Source organism: Heterocephalus glaber, unplaced genomic scaffold (assembly GCF_053883595.1).
Source record: "Heterocephalus glaber isolate CG9 unplaced genomic scaffold, H.glaber_assembly_v1.0 deba00000937, whole genome shotgun sequence".
NCBI lineage: Eukaryota > Metazoa > Chordata > Mammalia > Rodentia > Bathyergidae > Heterocephalus > Heterocephalus glaber.
This window is the reverse complement of record NW_028258173.1, coordinates 9212579-9236323: the sequence shown is the minus strand read 5'-3', so window position 1 is coordinate 9236323 and position 23745 is coordinate 9212579. Positions and strand designations below refer to the sequence as shown.

Here is a 23745-nt window from a genome sequence, read left to right as displayed (position 1 = left end):
ATTTTTATATGGGAATATTCCAAAATCTGAAGGAAAGAAAACAAACCCTCAAGTCTTAAAGACTTCTGGTCTCAAGGTTTTGGACAAGAGACACTCAACCTGGATACAGCTAAGAGGTCACCTTGACCAACTGCTGTGTTCCTGGCACTGTTTTAAGGGCCACCCTCACAATAAGATGCAAACCTTGCAGTGACCACAGGAAGCAGGTTAAAGAAAAGGAAACTGAGGCATGGAGGAGCTGAGTTACTCACTTGAGGTTGCACTGCCAGAGGCCATGGGAGTGGATCAGGCCGAGGAGTCCAGCGCAGGAGCTTCGCTTTGCCCCCACCACTCTATCCTTCCTACTTTTAAGAGTCACTACACTTATGCAGGAGACCTGATGTTTCTGACGTTGCCAGTAGAACACTATAAACCTACTCAGCATGTGACCTGTGACAGCAGAGCGTTCTGGAGCCAGCACTCATGAGCTTCCATTGCCACTGTGGTGAACCTAATTACCCGCCTCCCCGATCCTATCCGCACAAAGAGGGTTTGGTAAATGTGGCAGAACTGCTGTGGTCACCAAGGTTCATGTACCCACCCCTTTCCACAGAGCTGGACAACTCTCAGCGCTCCTGCATCCAGCTGGGGCCCACTTGAGCAGAAGTGGTAGGTGATCCCTCCAGCCATGGCACCCTCTCCCTGCTCACCTCACAGGAGGAGGAGGTGGTGGTACCCTGCAACAGGGGGCCAGGTCTCGATTTCTGCACGAAAAAGAAACCTTTGTCTCCACCACTGCTAACTTATATTCAACTGAAGTGTAGAAGTGAAACACGCAGGGGAAAAAAGAGGTTTGGGGTATTTGTTACAGTTGCTTACTGTGACAAACATGGGGTTGGTCATAACCTAGAGGAAAACTGAGACTGCATTTAGGGACAGAAGCCTTACCGGGCGTGCTCCATGGAGTCATCCCATCTGCCTCATCCTAGTTTCCTCATCTAGAACAGATCAGGAAACAACACCTCCTTACAAAGCCATCAAAAGGTTCAAATGAGAAGTTTCACAAAGAGCTCTAAAAGTGTAAATCCTCGTGAAATCACTGGACTTCATGACCACTTGAACCGCCCAACTTTTCATGGTTAAATGTTCTATGATTGCTTTCCTGTCTGAAACCATCCCCACAGCGATGGTCCACAAAGGACATCCTGTGTCCTGACTCTTGCTTTCTGCTCAGATGAGGTAAGGAAAGGGGACTTTCAGTGTTTCTTTTCCCAACATGTGGCAAAGCTTGCTCTTTACAGACAGGAATTAGATAGCAGGGAGGCAGACTCCTCTTCCTGGGTGTGTGCTCCCCTGAGCAGCACCCCCTCTCCCTGTGCCTTCACCCCTCAGGTGATGCACCCCTGAATCCAGGCACCATCCTGTAACAGTAATCTGCCCAGTGACACCCAACTTCTCTGCCCATGACCTGCTGGGAAAGTTCACATTTGGGTGAAACACAGGTGAAAGAATCCATCCAGATCCTCCGGTAATTCTAACCACACATTCGTGAGGCAGACGTGACTGATGGTTTTACATGTGCGGGTCTTGTCTAACCAGACTGTACATGACATCCCGAGAGCAGGGACTGCCTCAGATGTGGCTTGCTGTTGTTTTATTCTTTGCTTTTCTGTATTTCTTCCGATTAGACAAGGTGAAGCTCCAGAGGTTTTGATCTGAACTTTTGCATGTACAATATATGTCTCTCCCATCTCTCCTACCTTAAACAGGAGACTACCTTGCAGTTAACTGGCAAAACCAGACACATAATATTTTCTGTGGAGAAACCAACCAAGGAAGCAACAAACAGATTTCCTCTGGCGTTCAGACATCACTTTATTGATCAATAGCAGACAAACAAAAATAGGCAAATGCTGGGATACATAAGTAGCAGATTACACATAGGAAAAGCCAAGTCAATAGCTCTCTATTTACCATGTAGAAGCCACCGTACCACGAGTTTACCAGCTGTGAACTTGAGATGCTCAATGGCCCTGGCTCTGAATCCTAACAATCACGTGCGAGACTTGGTCAAGGCAACTGATTCCCCTGTCTCTGTGTCCCAATGTCCTCTGATGATTTTATGGGTGACTATGTGAAATCCCTATCAGAGGAATTGCCATGTGATCTGTGTATCATTAGAAATTTCAGGAATACATTTCAATGAATAAGGAACAACCCAACCCAACGCATCAGTTCCCATTCTTATGGGGTGTGGGTGGGGAGGAAGGGAGAAGAGGGTACCCAAAAGAAGTCCAGTTTGAGCGTAGTAAATGAGATACTAAAGTACTATGGTCAAGGAAGGAGGGAAGCAGCATTTTTTGGTATGTATATGACACCCATGCTTTAAAAGAATATGTGAGAGACAGGTCACAACTGGTTGAGAAGGAAGGAGAAATCCAGGAAGCCTTCCTGGAGAAGGGAGAATCTGTGACAAGTCTGGAAGTGTCCACAGGCTCTCCATAGCATAGGTGCCCACAAACAGGCTCCTCCGTGAAGTACGGCTGAGGGCAAGGTTCCCTCAAGGCCACGTGGGGAAGGCTTGGTCCCCAGCTTGGCACACTGGAAAGAGGTGGAGACTTTCAGAGGTGGCACCAGTGGAGGGCTTCAGGTTATTGAGGGGAGGCCCTTAACAAGGTCTCAGGACCTCATCCCTTCCCATTTGCGTTTGCTTCTGGGCCATGAGGTGAGTGATTCCACCCGGCCCTGCACTCCCACCAGGATGGGCTGCCCCACACCAGAACCCTAAAGCACTAGGTCTGCCAAGTTATGGACTGAACTTCCACAACTGTGAGCCTCAATCACTCTTTCCTCTTACAGACTGGTTATCTCAGGTATCTGTTAGGGTGAGGAAAAGCTGATGCATTGCATTTCATGAAGACTCATCCTGGAGTGAGGAAGGAACTCGCGGAATTAAGCAGATCCGGAACACCCTCAGCTCTGGGCTGCATGAGTAACAGGTGGAGAACTGGGATGTCCTGGGAAGACCAGTGAGATGCACCTTCCACGGCCGGTCACCTGGAAGGGCACTCAGGAGCTGGCATGGAGCAGTGTGCCCCGCTGTGCTGTGCCCACCTGAGACCTGAGCATCCGGAACTGCGGTGCTGTAGGGCAGAGCGGTAAGAAGGGCCCAATCTTGTTTCAGTCTTTCAGTGGGGCACACTTGGAACCTGGACACACCGTCCCACCCCTATAGACAAGTCACTCTAGGGTGAGTCAAAGGCCTGGCCAGTTCCTCTCCTCAAGCGACTCATCTCTGTCACCTGCCACAGGTAGGGAACCACGGCCACCTGGAATAGAGGAGTCACAGCTTAGAAACACCCGAGACCTGCTGTTTTCTGATGCTTGTAACGATGCTTATTCTAAGTGTAATGAGGGCTGTGTCCTCTGCCTCACGTTCAGTCTCTGAGACCTGATGTTCAGTCCTGAACAGATCAAAGAGGCTGGTGCGAGGAGGCCAGGGCCAAGTGGTGTGCTCACCAGCACGGGCAGGGCCAGACCAGCCGGAGCCCCACAGACAAGCACTCTCTCGGGCAGAACAAGGCTTCCAGCTCCTCCAAAATCCAGACCTGAGTTACCAGGAAATGCGGGAGGCAAGGGGAAGGGGTGGGCGAAGGAGGAAGGAGATGGAAAACAATTAAAAGAAAAAAGACCTTTGACAGAATTTGATAACCCCGAGTACCCGGACCCAGTGATCGGCACCTGACGGCATACAAAAGCCAAAAGGCAGGTCCCGGGATGGGTCAGCTTCAGACTTAATATTTGCCTTTCACTAAGCAAACTAATAAATCCCCCATGGTTTGAGCCATGCAGAGCTCCCAGTTTTTATTTATTGGTCAAAACGGCAGGGAATTTTTTTTCTTCTTTCCTCCCAGTCCCCCAGGGGGTAAACAGTCCCCCTCCTTCTCCCTCTTGTCATCAGCTCTGGGTCTGTTTGCCTTCTTCCTCAACAAATTCATGTTCAGTGCAACCGACGGCATGTGCAAACAGCTTTGAAGTATCCTTCGGTGACGGACTGCCCCAGACAGGCCTGCTTTTGACTTGTGCAGTCAAAGCCGAAAGGACACAAGCTACTACTGCGTCAGGCAAGCTGGGAAGGTGACAAAGGAAGAGCCTTAGGGGACCATCATACCAACTTCTTTTCTCCCATCTCCCATTTTACAGATGAGAAAAACTGAGACCCAGAGAAAGGGCTTCGATGATTTACCCATGACCTTGGAGCTCCGTGAAGCCAAAGAAGACTAGTTACTATCCAGGGGCTCTCTTCAGGCCTCCCCCGACCTGGCTGCCCTCAACCTGGAATGGAAGGGTCTTACCGAAGACCAAGGGCCATTTCTAAAGTCACCCCATGTCCTCTAAACCATGGCCTCTGGAGCCTGGGGTCTCGCTTTCCCATGGGAACCTCCGGTCTCTCTGGCAACAAGACCCACATTTTCCCACCCAGATTTCCAGGGCCATCTGACAAGGACTACAGTACTGCTGTGGGTCGCATTTCAATGCCACAGAAAATGCTTCTAGGAGAGCCTGAGCTCTCAGGGTGAGGGTGAGCAGTGACTGTGAAATTAAGCTGTGCTCATAACGAACTGAGGCAAGATGAACGTGTTCGGTCCAGGATGGGGTAACTACTACGCTGCACCCTGCGGAGTGTCTACCATGCTTTTCTGCTTTTACTTTGGCAGTACTGAGGCATGAACCCAAAACCTTAGTGCTGAGGTGCACTCCCAGCCCTTTTTGTGTTTCTATTCTGGACACATAGTCTCACTAAGTCCCTAAGCTGCCCAGGCTCAGACTTATGATCCTCCTGCCTCAGTCTCCCAGAGTGCTTGGATTACAGCTGTGCGCTGCCACATCCAGCTTAACATGCCTTTCTAATACAGAACAAATAGCAAATCTTGAAGACAGGAACTCCAAGAAAGCTGATGGCGTATGTGTCAAATGTAACAGTAGCATGGAAGACATAGCTAGGAGAGGGTCCCCGGATCTTGTACCTGACCCCATCATTTTACAAGAAGGAGGTCAGAGAGGGGACTTTCTGAGACAAAAACTTGGGTCTTTGGCTTCCCTCGGCCTGTACTTTTTTAGATTTACTTTTTTAGATTTTTTAGATTCTAGATCTAGAAATAAGAGACATATAGAGGTGGGGCACAGGGCAGGAGGCAGTTGGTTCAAATCTCACGACACTGATACTTGTCCCACTTTGCGGACATGCACTACTCTGTAAATTTCTCCTGCTTCCCCACCAGGTTCAGTGCCATCCAGCCTTCAACCTCATCTCCAACTCTGCCTAACAGCTGCCTCCCTGGGCCAGAGGATCCCACACCAGATGTTTGAAAGGGATTCCTGCCCTAGGCAGAGTCCATCCTGAGCAGCAGGATGCTGAGGACCACTTCGGCCTCTGGGATTCTGGGATTCTAAGATGAGAAGAAGGGACCAGGGGGAGATTGTTGCCTTTGGCCTGATAGCACGATTCTGCTGGAAGCAATGAATGAATGCAGGACACAGATGACGAGAACAGGTGAAATGCATTCATCTTTTCAAAGAGAAAAACTGCACCCAATGAGTGGGGCTGGCATTCCTCCTGGGGCAGCGAAGGGAGGGAGAGCGGGTTCAGAACCAAACACAGGGTGCATGGGGAATCACAAGTAATGGGAACAGTCTGGATGCTTCACACTCCTCTCTACCCTAGCATGTAATTACCTCACTGTGGCCACAGCACGCCAGATGAGTGGGATTAGCTGAAGGCCCGTGTTCCAGCCCCGAAGACGTGCATGCCTGTCTTTCAGCAGAAAAATGGAGGCTGAATCCCCCGACAAGCAGTGACAACTTCAGGATGCTGTGTGATCCTGAAAACCCGGCTTTTCTAACCTGCAAAAGAACCTGTAATTTGCCTGCCGATTGTTCTTACTTGTCATGAACACCAAAAAATCGGGCTGGCACAACTCTGTTTCCCGCCCCCCGCCCCTACTCCTGCCTCCAAGTTCCGCTCCCTGATCCCAGATAAAGTCAGTGATCTGGAAAGGTAAGAATGAGCTGGGAGGTCCCACTCCACATGCTCGGAATCGCACTCAAAGGTTATCTAGGAGACTTCAGAAGGAAAGTACACACTTAGCCCCAGTTTACACGCCCTTGATATTTTAAATAATTCTAGAGTTCAAAGGAATTTCAGGAAGTCCTCTAGCCAACTTCTTCGCTTTCCAGACAACACCATTGCCAAGATTTCAGCTCTTTGTCTCTGTCTAGCAAAGATGCAGAATCTTGTTCTTGATTCCTTCTATGCAGTACATACATGCTTGAGAATGTGTGTGCACACACGCACACACGAACACCCACATACGTCATGGTCCATTTATTTCCCACTGTTCCCAGTGGCTGTTGGTCATTGTTTCTTTAATAAACTGTTGTGTTTTTAATGCTAAAGGGTAGTGTCACTGTTTTAAGTAGGATTGTATCAGACAGCAATTCCAATACCCCGAATTCCCGCCCTATCTACTATCTATCCACAGTGTTCTCAGAAGGACAAGGTCTCAGCCATTTCATCATACCCGGGTTTTTGTTCAATAACATGCAACCCTACCATCCCAGAAACAGCTGGTTTGGTCAGGATTGGTGCCTGGTCCAGAGGCACCCACCTATAGGCTTTGCAGTGGCCAGTGAAACAATCAGACCCACAGCTCCCAGTGCCAACTGGCCAAACCAACCAAGTGCATTCATTGGTCACAGAGGTGAAACATGAGCAGAAGCAGAGTCCTTGAGTGACCTGGTAGGTTGACCAATTATTCCAGTTTGCCCAGGCCTGTCCCAGGTTCAGCCCTGAAAGTCATTTGTCCCAAGACACCCCAGCTCTGGGCATACTGGGACAGTCAATCCCTAAAGCCCAGCGCATCGTAACAGCAGAATTCCGGGTTAGGGGCAGTGAGTCCCACTGGGTGGTGACAGTGATGCCATTGTTCTGCTGTCCCTGTATCCCTGGAAACTGCCTATAGCTACTGGGTATGCCGGATGGCTATGGGCTTTGGGACAGCTGCTGGCACTGTTTCCCATCTGCCTTTCTTCCATTGTGACTTTGGAATAGACCAGCATTTGCAAAGGTTCCTTGAAACCTAAAGAAACCAAACACCAAGGCTGGCACTGGTATGTGTGCAAAGAAGGGAGAACAACACCTATAAACAATCTTTATGCTTCAGTAGCACCAAACATCTTCAGGAGGTCACTTTGTGGTGAACCTGAGATGCCAGGAATGTCCTTATTGCTCTCATAGAAGACACTGAAGTCACTAAATGGCCGCACAAACTCATCATCCACAAATGCAGGGACACTGGCTCTTCCAACAAAGCAGACTGTCCTCCTCTTTGCAAATAAGAAAGCACAAATGTTTCTGACCCTGTGTGTTGGACAACACTGGGCCATGGCAGATACTGAGGAAGGGTTTTCAACCACACATGCAGCAGTCACAGAGTAAAGGGAACAGAGAAGCCTGAAGTGGTAGTCAGGCATGTGGGTGACCTGGAGAAACTGGGGAACAAGGTCCTCAACAAAACAACCACACCTGGTAGCTGGCTTGTGTGTCACTAAGTCACCAAGCACCATGATCCGACAAGGCACCAGTGCCATCAAAGGGGGTGGGTCTTCACAGCTGACTGCGGATGTGTGTCAAAGACGACTGCTGGGATGAACCACAGGACTCACTGGCCCTGCAGACATGTTTCTGTGTGTGACCCACATCAAGCAAACTGAGCATGAAGAAGAGGACCAGAGCTCAGCACCCTGCTTTCCTGCCCACACCTCTCCCTGTGGGCCCGAGACCCAGAAGAGCATTCACACTGACTCCTGTGCCACTCCGGAACCTGCAGGCCCAGATCCCAAAACTCTCCCCAGGCCACTTGCAATGCACCAACGCTGGCCTCTGTAGAAGGAGCAGGAAAACTAAGATCCTGTCTGCCCCAAGTGTGGTTAACTATTCACTCAGCATCCGGCTGGACGATAGTGGAGCAAACACGAGGGATCGCTCTGTGCAAAGGCAGGCAGGTGTGGGAGGTGGGGCGGGCGGCGAGGGTGTGGGGAAACAGGGATGCAGGGGCTGGGCGGGGAAGATGCCAGCAGCAGGCAGCCGAAGAGGATGTCAGCCGAAGGAAAGAGGGCCCCAGTCTGCGATGGCAAGCCCTCTGAGTCACAGGCCCCCTTCGCCTCACGTCTTCTGCTAGCTCAGGTCCACACACAAGCTGGTCCTTCAGTCGAGGGTCTTTGCTTTCTACCCAAACATCTCCACAGGGCCAGAAGTTCCTATATTCTCCAAAGTAAGAATCCTTGATGGATCCAGAGCTCTTGTCTCTTGAGACGGGTGCTGGCCTTAGCCAGGCACTTCGAGGGGTGCTGCTGGGCATGCAGTGGTTCCTGGTGCTTCCCGGTGGCCGAGGGGCAGCTGCCTCACTCTCCTTCCTGCACCTGTGGACCAGATCACAGCACAAGGGTTAGATGTGGCTCCACAGGGAGCACCAGGTGTCACATTTTAGTTGATGATGTTCCACCTGATGCTATAAATGAGCAGTATATTCAAAATGCAGTATTTTAGTTAAATAGCAAAAAAGAAGAGAGACCTACTTATACCTCCCAAGGAATACTCTGTACACTGAATTATCCCTGGGAACCCCCGACACAAATTCCACCGCTACACACACACAGCTGACTTTAGGGGAAGTGGAAAATTCTGCTTTTCAGCCTGTCACTACTATACCTGTGAGATATGAGGCTGGGAGCTGGGAGGCATCAGGTCACCCACTTTACAGGCAGGGAAACTGAGGCACAGAGCGCGCCAATGTCACTGGAACTCACGTTCTGCACCCTGACATTCACTGTGGCTGGAACTCCTGCCTGCTGTCTGACTCCCTCAGCAGCTGACCTAGAGTGGACTTGTGCAGAGAAAGGAGGACAACAGCAGACAGCCTCCTCTTTCCCTAACACTGACAGCAAAGAAATTAAGATTGTCTTGGATGCACCATGCTCTCTTCATTCCCCAATCTCATCGCCTCTAATCCTGAGTAACAAATGTATCTGGCACTACCCACTGCCCTCGGGGGCCTGGGCACAGGGAAAGACCCTCCGAACCTGATGGAGCAGGCTGCTTCCTGGGCCTCTGACCAAAGCAATCACTGTCAACGCACCAGAATAATTTGCACAATTGGAAATCTGTGCGCTCACAAGTTAGATGCTGTGGATGCAGAAACAAACCAAACAGGCAAATTCCACCCTCACAGGCCTTGGTGAAGGCCACAGAGAGGAGGGGTCCGCTGGGGCATTCACAGGGCCAGGGCGGCAATTTCTGGAGGAAAATTCCACTGGGACCCTGGAGGCGTCAGGGACCAGGGCCAGGGCCAGGAACGTGAGGCTCAGCCCCAGGCAAAGGTGCTCTCCTTCCTGCAGCATCAGCAGGGATGGAGCAGCCAGAGAGAAGGGTGCAGACTGCCAGAGAGGACTGATGTGACAGAGGCCCCAGGATACAGAGCAAAGATGCTTAAAGCTGTTTCTCTGTAGAAAAACTCAGCAAGGAGACACAGACTACATTTCAGAGTCCCCTACAAATAAAAAACCCAAACCACAGCCAACATGCAGGCACAAAAGCGTGCTGAGGCCCTGGGTGGCCAAGGAGGAACCAGTCTTTGCCCCAGGTGCTGTCCAGGCCCTCTGGACACGCCCTTTCACTTGGACCTGAAAAGCCCCCAAACAAACCTAAAGTTCTCCAACCTTCCTATGGTTTCTCTTCCCCTCCTGGGCAGTGGCTTTCTGAGCTGTCTTAGAGAAAGAAGCCTTTCCCCTGGGAGAGGCAAGCAGCTAGCAAATTAACTGGCAGCAGTCAGGACTTCCTTCTTGTTGCCTAGCAACTCCATGCACTTGGCAGTGGGACATTAAACAGAGGGGAATGTTGTGAGGCATTTGTAAAACAAATAAAAAGCAAAACACACAATCCCTGAGACTCTCATCCCAGAGAGGCAGACCCAGCCAAGAGAAATGGGGGGGACAAGAGGATAAACATGAACTGGAAAGTGAGGTGTGGACGTGAGCAGATCGAACCGGCCACCTGCCTGTGAAACTTTCCTCTGTGTTGCGTTTGTACGCAGCTAAAAGCCACAGGAGGCACAGAACCAGAAGGCACTTATGGATCGGCACAGTGATGGGTTATAAAGCTTGCTACGCAACTCAGCTGCGTTTTATGCCTCTGTCCTACGTCACACCTCAAGTGCAGTCACTCTGGCCAAGGCGACAGCCACCTCCAGAGCAGGATCCCCACCCCAGCTTCCAACCACTTTACAATCGAGCATTTTCATACCTGTTGCTGCAGCCCACGGGGACCGATTTACTGAGGCCTCCAACACACCGCCTTACCTTTCAGCCCAGCTCTGGGCTCTTTTAAAACTCCTGCCCAGGAGGAGAGTACGCAGACAGTCCATGTTGCAGCAGTCTGTTTCCCGTGGAAGAGAAATGGGATGTGGAGGAGAAGAGAAGCAGCTAGAGGCTCTTGTGGCTAATGGTCCCCAAAGACATTCACATCAGGGTTCCTGCACCCTGTGACTACTACCTTATATAGCAAAAGGGGCTGCACAATGTGAGTGAGCTAAGGATCCTGGGATGGGGACATGATTCTGGGTCACCCTGTTGGGCCCTGCATGATATCACAGGTGCCCTTATGACAGAGGAAGAGGGAGATGTGACACAAAGAGTAGGCAGATGCAATTATGGAAGCAAGAGGCTGGCAGGGTTCAAAGGGCAGAGACAAGGCTCCCCAGAGCCAAGGCAGTGGCTCTGCCCTGGAGCTTCCGGAAGACCCATCCCTGTAGACACCTTGACTTCAGCCTGCTGACACTGGTCTCTGGGAATGTGGGGTCTGCACTTCCCCACACACTTCTGAAGAGGGTAGCAAAGTGGGGATAGACACCAACGGCGTGGAGCTGACCAGAAAGGGTGGAATCTGGAATTTGGCTTAGCAAGGCCTACCGAACACCCTGGATGCTCAGCAGAAAAAGGACAGGTCTCCAAGAGCAACTGAGACAAGAAGCAGCACAAACTTTGTAGCAGGCTATTAAATTATGCTGCTTGCTGCTGTAGCGTGGGCAGGTGGCTTAATCTCCGAAAGCCTTGGTTTCGTCATTGCAAGATAGCGATAGTATTATCATCTACTGTGGAAAGCTTTTAGGATTAAATGAGATAATGCGTGAAAAGCACCTGGAGCATGGTGGATGCCAAGTAAGTGATAACTCTTAGGAAGATTAGGCCTACAGATAAGGACGACGGGCACTGTTTGTCGCTTACCCCAATATCTATCCACTTAGTTACAAAACTCTGATTTTTGGCTGGCATGATGCAGTTCCAAGTAAAAAGACTGCATTTCTCAGCCTCTCAGGAAGGTAGGTATGGCCATGTAATTAAGATTTAGTCAATGAGTTGTGAACAGAACAACTATAGTAATTCTGGGGAGGTCGCCATAAAGTGCTGGAAAGAGCCTGAGTTTTACCTGTCGTCTGTCTTTATGGTTTCTATTTTCAAAAAGGACATGATGGCTGGTGCTCCAGCAGCCACTCTGGTCTACAAGAGACATGTAAGATGGAAGCCATGTACTAAGATGGTCTAACAAGCAGATGGAATCCTGAATCCCTGGTCACTCCAGTGCTGCAACTCTAGTTTGGGGCGGCCTTCCTCTGGATTTCAGTTATGTAAGGCAGAAGGTTCTTCTGTCATCAGTTAGTCCTTGTTGTTTTACAGTTTTCTAGAAATGATAAGGAATGCATTACAGATCCAGGCAAGCGGGAAGCAGAGTTCACCTGGAGCAAAGGCACTAAAAGTACAGCCCTAGACCAACAGGGTGCATGGGACGTCCAGGTGCACATGAGCGTGAGAACCGCCAGGCACATGAGGATCTGGGTGCCCCTTGGTTGTGAGGGCTTGTCCTGTGCATGCAGGACACTCAGTAGCGTCCTGGGGTACCCACTAGCAACCTCCACTCCCTCGGTGAGGAATTCAAAGGTCTCAGACATTGCCACGGATCCAACGTCAGGAGAGAGGGCTGCAAACTGCTGACGGGTGAGAAACTCTGCCCCAGAGTCACGGTCCCTTCCTGACCTTGGCTGTACACCAGCTCCACCTGGGAAGCTTTTCCAAATTCCAGAGCCCAGCCTCGCCCCAGCCCAGTGAAATCAGTGTCCGTGAGGGCAGGGCCGAGGCAGCACCAGAAACTGGCCAGGTGAGTCCCGCAGCGGCCAAGGGGAGGCCAGCAGCCCGGAGGAGAAACCGCGCCAAGCTGCACAGAGGTCTCCAGCCCTCCGGGTGAGGAGAGCCCGAGCAGCTCCCAAGCAGAACCTGCACCCAGAGTGCCTGGGATAGACTGGGAACCCACAGCCAGCAGCCAGGGGCAGAATTCCTGGCAGCTGGGTCACCTCAGTTCCCATAAGAACAGGGTGGACACCTTTCAGTCTCTCACCTGAAGAACCGCACACAGCCTCAGTTTCCTCCCCTAATAAACAGAACACACAATGAGCCATAAACATGACCTCACCCCACAGAAAGCACGGACTTAGGAAGGATAGTGATGGGGCACTGGAGGCCGCTGCCAGGCAAGGGGTGCAGTCTCTCAGGGCTACACCTGCAGGCAAGGAACCAGCCTGCAAGCAGAGGCCTCACGGGTATTCAATGGATCCCTGAAAATATTTTTGGTCACAGGCCTACAGCAGATCTGGAAGGGAGAATGGGAAGAGTTAAACGAGAAACCAGCAACCAAGAGGGAGGGAGGGAGGAGGGCTCAATGAACTGATGTTCTGACCCCTTAAAGAAAAATGAAGTCCCGGGTCAGGTCTTCTCCCTGCAGGGACTTTTACGTTCATTATTTCGTCCCAGTCTCCCCAGCTAAAATGCTGAGCCATGCTTTTCCTTGTTTCCCTTGGCCCAAATCATTAAGTCCGGGATGTCTAAAGGAGGAGGAAAGGGGAAGCAGAGAAAGGAGAGGAGAAGGAGAGAAAGAGAAAGTGAGAAGGGTCAAGAGGAAGAGGAGGAAGAAGAGGAAGAAAAAGAAAAGGAGGAGGAGAAAGAAGAGGAGGAAGAGAAGGAAGCGAAAGAGGAGAAAGAAGAGGAGAAAGAAGAGGAGGAGGAAGAGAAGGAAGAGGAGAGAGAAGAGGAGGAGGAGGCAGAAGCCATGGCAGCTAACAGACTCTGGTGATCTTAAATTGATCACCAACTCGCATGCAGGAGCACGGCAAAATGGCTTCCTTCCCCTACCTAGTTCAACCCCATCCGTGTAGCCTAGATGGAAAGACAAGGGAACAGACGTGAGTCTATAAAGCTCCCAGCACGTCTCTCAGAGTCGGTAGTGCGACAGTGCAACGGCACATGCCTACACATTCTAGCCTTTCCTATGGTTCTGCTTTCCATTCCATGGGTCCGTTGAGTGCAAGTGACTGGAACAAGGAAGGAGAACCCAGCTGCTCCATTCCAGTAGCACGAGGGAGGTAAGGAGCCCAGTTCCCAGGCAGGGCACTCTCTGTTCCTAAGGACTCTAGTGGGTTCTGGTTTGTAGCAAGAGAGCCCTAAGAATCGACAACTTGGCAGCCAGCAGTGGCTTCTTCAATGCTCCCACCTTCCTTTCTCTATCCTGTGCCCCCTTCCCAGGGTTCTCTCCAGCCCGTAAACCTTGTGTGCAAATGTCCTGACTCTTGCAACTGTGTTAAAAAATAAACCTTAAAAAGCTTCCAGATGTTCTGTTTGTATTGTTGTGTTTTTCTGCTCTGGTCTCCAGAGCCCAATACACGATGTACAGGATTCTGACAGCTCAGAAAAAATTCTGAGGCAGCCAAGAGGCACAGCGTGGGGGCGAGCAGGGAGAAGACCCTTCCCCAGGAGTAGAACTCAGTCACCCATTAACTCTTCCACTGCAGGGGTGCCCCACATGCACGCCCTTTGTTTTCCCACAGCACCCCACATCCTGTTCCTCCCCCGTCACAGGTGAAAGGCAAATTCTTGCAGTTCGTTTAAAGGCCTGCAGAAGACTGCAACAGACTGCAGCAGAGGAAGTCTGAGATTTCCAAAGCTTTAGGTTTTGCCTTTTCTGAGCACCACCTCGGCCCGTCCATTGAACTTCTCACTTCAACTGTTTTTGGGGACAGAGAGTCCGGGACAAAATGACACAGGAGTTGCTCTCATACTCAAGATGTTAAGTGACCATCTGCAAGAACATCTCAGGAGTGGGACCAACCAGAACAAGGGAGTGGAGTTCAGGGCTTGTCAAGGCCCCTCTGGGGCCGGTGGCCTCTGATCTGTAGGAGGGTAATTGCCAACGGGCGGGCTTGTGCACACATAGCCACACACGCACCCTTCCCAACACGCACACACCCCAGGGCCCAGGATTCTTTGCACAAGGTGACGCCTGCTCCCTTTGATGCCCGCCGGATGTGTTCCCATTGGGCAAGAACCAGACCTCAATAAATCCAGCATTATCAAGAGGCCGGTGGTTTGCGATTGCACCAGCCTGTTATCTCTGGCCCTGGGTGGGGCTGCTTCGTGGTTCACCATTGAAAAGCATTAACTTATAGGTAGATCAAAGACCCTTCCGCGCCAGCCGACCTGGGTCCCTTGTGTATCCCCCATGGACTGTTCCTGAAGATGGACTTTAAAGATAATAGGTCCCCCAGTCCCAACTCTCTTGTGTCCTCTCCTTATCATACAATATGTTCCTTGGGGGCCACTCCACAGCCAATCACCAGGCCTTTCTTGTCCCTCTCTTTGGATGGCCCATCTAACAACAGTACATGGGAGACTGGGCCATGCAGGCACTCCTGTCCCCTCTGGATCACAACAAGGAGGAGGTTCTGGAGTGGAGGTCATTTATTACACTCTGTCCTCAGAAGGAAGAGACTGCCAGGTTCCCCTTACCTGGCACCAGAAGGCCCCAATAGACTCCACTGTCTACACGGATGTTTGAGGCCAGCAACCAGTCTGCAGTGAGGTCACAGTGGACTTCTGAGTTGTGGGTTACCAAGGAGGACTACTCATTGGCCAGGGAGAGAGTTCAGACTTCCAACAGGGCTGCTTGCAGGCTTCTCGCCTCCCAAGAGTCCCTCAGCCCATGGAGCAGGTTGGTCAGTGGCCAGGCACATGGGGACAGGTGTGTTTTCTTTTTCGTCTTAACAGTACCAAGCTTACTGTCTGTACTGGAGAGGCACAGGGTTGGTTGGATGGATGGATGGAGGGAGGGAGGGATGGATGGACAAATGAACCAAAGAGTGAATGAACAAGTAGATCACTAGCAATAAAGCAAGTTATTATATAATTATGGGAGACAGAAAGGGCGGGGACACTCATTCCCTACCAGCAGGAAAACAGTCCAGGTGGCAAAGCTCACCTGAGACACCTGAGCTTAATACCATGCAGTCAAACCAGAGTTCAAGTCCTGCATCAGCTTCTTGTATATTGAAGGATCCTAGACAAGCTACTTCAGTTCTCTTTAACCCATCCATAAAGCAGGAAAATCCTAGTGTCTAGTAAGGACTCGGTGAAACCCTAAAAAGTGCTGTTATTCCTGACCACTCCCTTCCCTACAGCACTCTCTCTCTCTTCAAAGTTGAAATAGCACATTCCCAGCAAAGAAAGAGCCACTTCTCTGATTATTTTTCTGCCACAGACCATGCCTGCAAGGTGTATAAAGAAGTCTCGATCTATCTTCCATTACTCCTTTTTAACATTTGGATCAACCATTATCTACTGCCCCTCCTTTCATACTCCTTCAATCACTCCTAAAAACCCTGAGAACCCGGGCCCACACACAGGGAGGAGGTAATGAAGCCAAGAGTTGTGACCAGGGAGGAGTTCCCACTGTGAGTGAGCAGCAGCTCAGCCACTGACTAGAGCTTTATTCCAAACAGTATTACCTAATACTGAAATGCACAGGCCCCCCCCCCACCCCAACACACACACACACACACACACACGCACACTCCAACTTTCTGCAGCTCTGGGGATGAAGCCAGGGCCTGCACAGGCTAAGAAAGCACTCCATTACCAAGCCACACCTCAGCCTGATGTCTACCTCTTACACTTGTCTGCCTTACACTTCTGTCCTTCTAATTGGGGTCCTCTTGTCCTTGAGCCCTGGTCTGTCTGTCTCCAACTCACTCCTCCCAAAGACACAGCAGCCTACAGAGCCAGCATGGCCAACCCCACTGGAAACAGGGCCTATGGGCACTGTTCTGGCCTGCATGGTCCAGAGCCCCATGGCCTGGCCAGCTTGTGGCTCCTGTGCCAGGATGATGAGTGGAGGAGCTGGATCTCAGTGTGCTCCATCGCAAAGGAGCCAGGCTGTTACCCAAGGCTGCAGCTGGGCCCTCACCGGCACTGGGAGGTCATGCAGTAAGCTCACAGAAGAGGCCACCCACACGGCACATCAGGAAGCTGGACCATCCCTGGGGCCAGAGCCGCACTAGCCCTTGGCCCTGACTCGGGAGAGTCACCATATGGCTTCCCTGGGGAACAGGAGAGGAGGGCAGGAAGTGAGCCATTGGAGGGTGAGAGAGCGCCATTTGTCCCTGGGGTGCAGGAGACACGGGTTAACCTGTCCCCAGCATGTCTGAGGAAAGAAAAGGACTGCCAGCCCACAGCGACATCCCCCAGACACACGGGGCTCCCCTTCTGGGCTCTCCTCTCTCTTCAGCCCAGATGCACTCCCAGGGTTTGATGTGAACTTCAAAACCCCTGAAGTTTGGGTGACTTCACACTTTTCCGATTAAAGACCCAGAATGATTTTCATGTTTTCAGAGAACTTTGACCAAAAGTGTAGGCAGTGGAGCAAAACAGGAAGAGAAGACCTCTCTCTGGCTCCCTCTCCCCTCCTCCTAAAGTCCTGGGGGCGGGGTGAACTCTAGGCAGCTTTGTCCTCTCAGTGCTCCTGGAACCTTCTCTTCTGTGGCAGCTTTTCTCTTTCCTTTAGTCCCACAGGTCCAGTCTCTGGGGCACAGGTGTCCGGGAGGGCAGCTGGAAGGCTCAGGGACAGACAGAGTGGAGGGGACAGTCGCCACGCAGCCTAAAGAACAGGGCCAGGCACCTCATCCGGGTGGAAGGCAGCCTTCCCAGGTGCCCGGCAAGCTGGGACTTGTGGAAACCAGAGTCCCGGCTAGCAGAGGGGATGGACAGGAGAACCAGAATTCAAAGAGGCGGCCGAAGGAGGGGGCATGGCAGGGAGAGGGGGAGGTTTCAGTGAATCATATAAATTAGAGACAGAAAGGATGTCAGGCCACCTTCATTTCCTTCCTCTCCTAATAGGAATTATCTCATTAGCCCTGAGCTTCCTAGAGGCAAACTTTAAATGATTCCTGTAATGGGGATTTCAATCTGTAGTTCCCTCCCTTCCTACCAGGCCTGATTCCCAGGAGAAAGCTCTTAAAGGGACAGTGTGCATTGAGGCTAGTTCAATGGGCTTAGCACTGCACATATTCATCTGCTCAGGTCCTGCCCTTCTACCCTGTAGGTCCACTGACAGGACTGCACAGGAGAACACAGCCATGGATATGGGGATGAGCTGAATGGGAACACATCCTTCTGTACGTTTTACCTTTGCAAAGGAAAAAAAAAATAAAAGAGCCACGTTCTGATCCTTTCAACCTATGAAAGTTTCCTTATATGGCAAAATGGATTTGGCAAATGGGATTAAATTAAAGATTCTGAGATGAGAGGATTATCCTGGATTATCCTAAGTATAATCACAAGTGTCCTTAGAAGAGGGAGGTAGAGGGAGATTTGACTACAGAGAGAGGAGGAAATGCAAAGGGCCCACAAAGGCAGAGGCTGAGATGATGTGGCTACAAGCCAAGGACTACTGGCAGCCACCAGAGCTGGGGACAATTAGTCCCTGCAGCTTCCAGGAGAAACCACCCCTGCCTGCAACTTGATTTAGGGCCCAGAGGTCTTATTTCAGACTTCTGGCCTCCAGAATTATAAGAGAAGAAATCTATGAGGTTTTAAGCCACCAAGTTTGCAGTAATTTGTTACAATCAGCCCCAGGAAACTAGTACGCTTAGGAAAGAAAAAGTGCTTGCCACAAGAATTATCTTTGGAGCCTTATTTCACAGCAAAAGAAAAATATATCAGAAACATCAAAGAACCGTCCAAAAATAACTGTGTCCTAGTCCCATGATGAAATCCCAAACAATCATAAAATATTGAACTATTAATAATAAAGGACTAACACTGTATAACAATACAGCTGTAAATATTTCTCTTGCTTTTATCGGTGGGCTAATGGAAGGCATCTTGTAATTACTTCTGCCCCTGCAAGTTATGTACTGAGTTGACAAGTGGTATGAAAGCTAAGTATGGTTGAATTTGTCTGTGTGAACTGAGAAGCTGGACCTGGAGAAATTCAGGGGACCGAGGACACCAGAGATGGCCTACAGCTCCAACCCACCCCAGTGTGTGTGTGTGTGTGTGTGTGTGTGTGTGTGTGTGTGTATTTCATATTCAACTGGAGTTACTAACATCAGAGTGGGTGCCTTTTGGAGCAATGAAATTCTCCATCATCAAAGTATTCTAACAGAAAGTAGCTACCTAGAAAGTCTTAGAGACTATCGTGGCTCCAGATGGGAGATGGAAATAACTGGCCAGAATCAGTTTGATTTGATGAAAGCAAGGATTATAGGTATAATCCCTGCAACCCTTGCAAATCACTTAGCACAGTGCTGGGACTGAAGAGATGCTTATGGTACCACTGAGGATGCTTCTTAAATCTCAACATCTCTCATTCCACAGACTCTTTGGGGTAAAAAAAGCCACGGAAAAGGAAATGCTAAGAATACTTGTATAGTGGGTGGCTGTTTACAGAGTACCACCTTGGTTTCCTGCGCTATCGGATAAAAATCTGACACTCCTAGACACCTCTCTCATTTGATGGCAAGCAGGTGACGCAGCAGCACACCAGGACAAATCCCATGGCAGGAGACACCTAAAGCAGCCCTGCATGAGTATTCAGACTGAGAAAGGGATGCAGCAGCATCACCACCTCTATCTGGGCAGGTGGAGGGTCCCTGGGAAGCCCTACGGCACAGCGTCCGGGCCCTGTTTCTGCACCTGCCAAACCAAACTGACAAAAAATAAGAGAGGACTTGAGGAGCCATCCCAGGCAGCAGCTAAGGGCAGGATGCCCATTCCCACTGGAGCCCAGATGGGGCACACCCACCTGGCAGGCAATGTACTAGCAGTGGGAGGCCTGGGGCACTCTTCAGCTACAGGTGGGCACCACTAAGGCCACCCTCGGGGGCATCCTCAACCTCAGGTCTTGCTTTGCTGCTAATCACTGTGAGCACCCAGCTGCCAAAACCCCAATCTGGGTGGCCCCGAGCCACTCCCAAGTCTTGTCACATGCTCAGTGAGCTCAGCTGGCCTCACACAAACCTTGTCAAGTGAGCAGGACAGATGTTGTTATCGGTCCCACTTTACAGATGGGGAAGCTGTGCCGGAGCTGAACGGCCACCCCGGAGCACATGTCCTCTCATGGCCCAGACCTCCTCCTCCTCCTCCTCCTCCTCCTCCTCCTGCATCGGGCAGGCAAGGGCCGGCTCCATACCCCTTGTGCTGCCTGAGAGGGCTTTGCAGAGGTGGCCAGAGACAGCAGGAGGTGTCCCTCCACCCGGGCCCAGTGCTTCCTTCCTTCGGGAGCCTGACTTGCTAGGATGCCCCTATCTGCAGGCATTCCTGCTCTTGCCCGGCAGCATGGAAGTGGAGAGCATGGCTCTGGTAGTGCAGGCCTGGCCCGTGCCCAGGCTGGGCCTCTCCCAAGAGCAGTGAGACATGTCTTTTGGGCTCTGAGAGGAGAAGCTGTACTTTTCCAGGTCTGGAGAAAGGATTACGCAGGGCCGATCTGAACTCCCAGCTCAGCTTTTGAGCGACAGCTTTCCCCACCGCCCTGGAGAGGTGCTCAGAGCAGGACCTCCTCAGTCTCTCTCCATCATCTCCAGCAGCCCCAGGAGGTGGCCGGGTGATTCTGGAACAGTGAGCACTACCCTGTCTGGGGTGGAACATGAGTTAATGATCCTCAGCTTGGGTCCCCCTGGGAGGTGGCCAAGCCAGTTCCCTTTTGGTGGGGCCTCTGGACGGACCCATCGCTGGGGGTGGCATCTGCAGCTAATGGGGAGAGGATGCACAGCTTCACATATGACTGACTCCTGGAACACTCAACTGAGGCTGGATCCTTGGACCTGATTTTCCAACAGGACCTCCCCCCAAAAAGTGGTTGGGTTTCCCTCTCCCAGACCATCTCACTTCTCTGCCCTCTGCTCCTTTCCCCTCTTCTCCTTCCCCTTCTGTATCCTCAGAGGCACCTGGGAGACACAGCACATGCTGGGTCATAAGGAGAAGAACCCTGATAACTTGGACGGACAGTCTGCAAGCCGTGAAAAGTCCAGCTGCCTCCAGCCCCACGGGCCAGCGCTCGGTTCCCATGACACTCACTGGCAGCGTTAATAACTAACCACGGCCCAGACAGGTGTTGGCAGCCGGGCCTCAGGAGTTCTTGTTCAGGGGTGGAAGTGAGTCATTTCCCTTTTATAGTTTGCTAGCAGACTGAGTCACCCAGAGCCGACCCTTTCACCCAAGCTCTCATACCCTGGCCACCTAACGTGTGGCCCATTCCTTAGACCTACCTACTTCCCAGGACAGCTGAGCTTTGTGCAGCCGCTGCTGGCGTCTGGGTCAAACACCATTTCCCATGAACGACCAGGTCTCTCTCTGCACTCCTTCTCGCCCTACTGCCTCAAACCCAACAGTCGACTCACTGTCCTAAGAGGAGGCTGCTTAGCTGTCTGAGAAAAACTGTGTCTGACAGGTAGAGGTGCACACTCCTGAGGCCTGGTTAGGTCTGCCTCGCCTTTGACCTTTAACCAAACAGTGCTCTCACGCCTCTCTACCCCGTCTGGAACAAAAGACTCGAAATGAAAAGTTCCAGAAAATCATGAGCCAGAGCACAAAACTGTGATGCATGTGTCAATTTCATTGTGCTTGGGAAGGACCGAGGCTGAAGGGAGGTAAACGGGTCCTGTGTCCGCAGTTAAAACACGCTTCCCTATTGCATGCCAGGTGGCTGGCAAGGCCTGGCAGCTCAGGGTCCTGTGGCGGCTCTCCTCTCCTGGACAGAAGTACCGATCAGCTACTAGGAGAAACTGAGGGGTCTTCTTGGGGAATCCCTTCCCCTGTGCTCATCTGGTCCTTCTCACAATTTTTTAATTGAAAAGAGTAAGAGAGAGAAAACAAAAACATGAAAGAAACGGGGTTAAAAAGGAAAACCATCTCCCCAAAATAGTTTGGGGATTTACTTTTTTCTAAGCCTCAGAAAGTCCCTCTCCACCGTGGTTTCTAACACAGACAACCAACACTCGTGACATCTGATCGGGCAGCACTGGTGTCTCCGGCAGGCGTGAGACTGACAGGCAGAGAGAAGATGACACTGTTTCTTGCCTCAGAAGGTAAAAAAGAAGTCACAGCAGAGGCTGCACGGGGTATGGCCAGGAACCTGACACCCCACAGCGCTGGCCTTTCGGGTGAACTCCTGGCTGCTGGCTATTCAGGACTGAGCTTCCCTCTCCCCGCCCTTCTGACTTCCCCAGCTTCCAGGTGTCACAGCCTAGTTTACCTCTGCACTGTCTCACTTCTACATGGCCCCCCAGACTTCCCAAACTGCACTGTGAAATCTGTCTGCTGCAGCCATGGCTTTGGCTGCCCTTCCCAGGTGAGGCGACATTCCCGGGTCTTGTGTACATCTAAGACACCAGCCAGCAGAGAGCATCAGGGTCCACATGCTGGAGGGAGAGATTCCGCCCTGGGTGCTGGCATGGGGGACTGCATGAGTCATCAGGCCTGACCAGTAAGCATGCTGTCCCAGGGTGCAGTGGGAGGCCTGGGGACTGAGCCCACTCCAGGGACACGAACCAAGGTGACTCACAGTTGGACCCTGAGGGGAAGTTCCATTCTCGAGTCCTCTGGATGGCTCTGGTCCCTGGGTGAGCTCATCCTCGTCACTGCTGACACTCAGATCGGGACTTGATTCTTGTTCCCAGAGTCCCTGGAACAATTTCACTATTAATTATGGTGGTGGCAGAGATGGTCATTGGAGCCACAGCACCTCTGTCCCCAGCACACACATGCGTGATTGGATGGAGCTGAGGACACAGCATGTCCTCCCTGGACGTCCAACTTTTCCTCAGTGGACACACTCCTCCCTGCTGCTGACCTCATGCAGGAATCCTGGGGGCTGTGAGGCCGTGAATGTGACAGTTCTTTGAAAGGAAGTTTGCAAAGCCAGAACCAGTGAGTAATACTGAGATTACTGTTTCGGACTGCTGCCTCAGGGTCCAGCCAGCAGGCTCCCATCTTGCTCCCTCTCCCTGGACCCCTGGCGTGTGGGGCCCAGGTGGGAAAGGGTCCCCATCAAAGTCTTCCAAAAACACACTTGACATTAGCAGAAACACATAGGTCATGACTTCACTGCTCACACTGCCCCTTCCTCACTCCAAGCAGAGCACACAGATGTTTCTATAGCTTCTCCAGGCAGAGGCAGGTTCTCACCTAGCTCTTCTGTGGTACACAGGAGCTTTGAAGAAATCTCCCAAAGAAGGACACTAGGCAGTCATCCCCCTTTGGGCTCAGTTGTCAGGTCACACACAATCACAAGACACTGGCTAACAACCACCATGACCGAGACCTTGTGCACACCTTCTGAGAAAGACAAGCTGCTTCAGATAAGTGCTCCAAGGCACTTGTGCCTGCCCATCCTTGATGGCCACAGTGGTCACAGGATGGAGGACGAGAGAAAATGATGGCAGATCCCATTCATTTTTGCAATTGGAGGTGAAGAGGAAGATGAGAAGAAACCATGAGGCTGCAAAAAGGCAAGGAGAGCTGCAAAGCGGTTGGAGAGGGACCCCACAGGAGGGTCTGCAGCAGTGCGAACTGTGCTGTGACCTGATGACGCCACAGTCAGGAGTCCCTTGAGTCTGGCAGGCTCCTTCCCTGCCCTAACACAACTGGAATGAGAGAATGCTCCTGTGCTCCCACTTCCTTTACTTTTCCTTTCCATCCTTTGCTGCTGGGCCTGCAATGTGCCCCTGCTGGCTTTACAGGTGGGGAGATGGGGAGAGGCCCTCCTATGAAGCCATGATGCCACAGAAGATTGTGTGGATTGCCTGAATGAGGGAGTCATGGCTGCTGAGAATCAGTGCCTGTGATTTTCAGCTCCTCACAGAATCACTGTCAATCTGCTCTCAGAGGTACGTGATGGGACAGGAAAGATAAGGGCACGTTCAGTTCCCTTCCTGTCTGCAAACCCTCCCACCAAGTGCTCAGTTCCTGTGGGGTTCCACAGCAGCCCCTTCCGTAAGTTGGTTCATAACACACTTTACTCAAAACCCTGCCTTGGCTCCCAGGTCCCTTGGAGCCAGGACTGGAAGTCTTGAGGACCCTGCCTGGTGTGGCCCTCATGCCCTGGGGTGCTCAGCCCCCTCACTGAGCTCCTATCATGCCTGCCCTTTGTTCTCAAACCCACCTCACAGCTTATGTGCTCCTGCTCTGTGTCTGATGCCACCACTCCCTCTGATCCAAACACTCCTCCCTAAACACTGGAGCACTCCCTCCCTCTCCTCTCTGGAGTCATCTGCTCGGTCCCACTGGCCACCTGTGCTCTGCTTTCTCCCTGCCCAGCAAAACCTGAGCCACTTT

General features: G+C 51.5%; 1 protein-coding gene and 1 long non-coding RNA gene across 2 annotated transcripts in view; one reads left to right on the top strand and one right to left on the bottom strand.

The window, feature by feature from the left end:
* Positions 1-1829: 1829 nt before the first annotated feature.
* Positions 1830-23745, bottom strand: part of LOC110345074 (uncharacterized) — a 153894-nt gene continuing 131978 nt past the window's right edge. The window contains exon 3 of the mRNA XM_087208178.1: positions 1830-8460. Within this exon, the coding sequence (XP_087064304.1) occupies positions 7977-8460 (484 nt within the window). The 3' untranslated portion in view covers positions 1830-7976. The remainder of the gene's footprint in view (positions 8461-23745) is intronic.
* LOC110345075 (uncharacterized) lies at positions 14886-17645 on the top strand. Its single transcript, XR_002388120.2, has 2 exons — positions 14886-15157; positions 17513-17645. It is a non-coding gene; the product is annotated as an uncharacterized LOC110345075 (long non-coding RNA).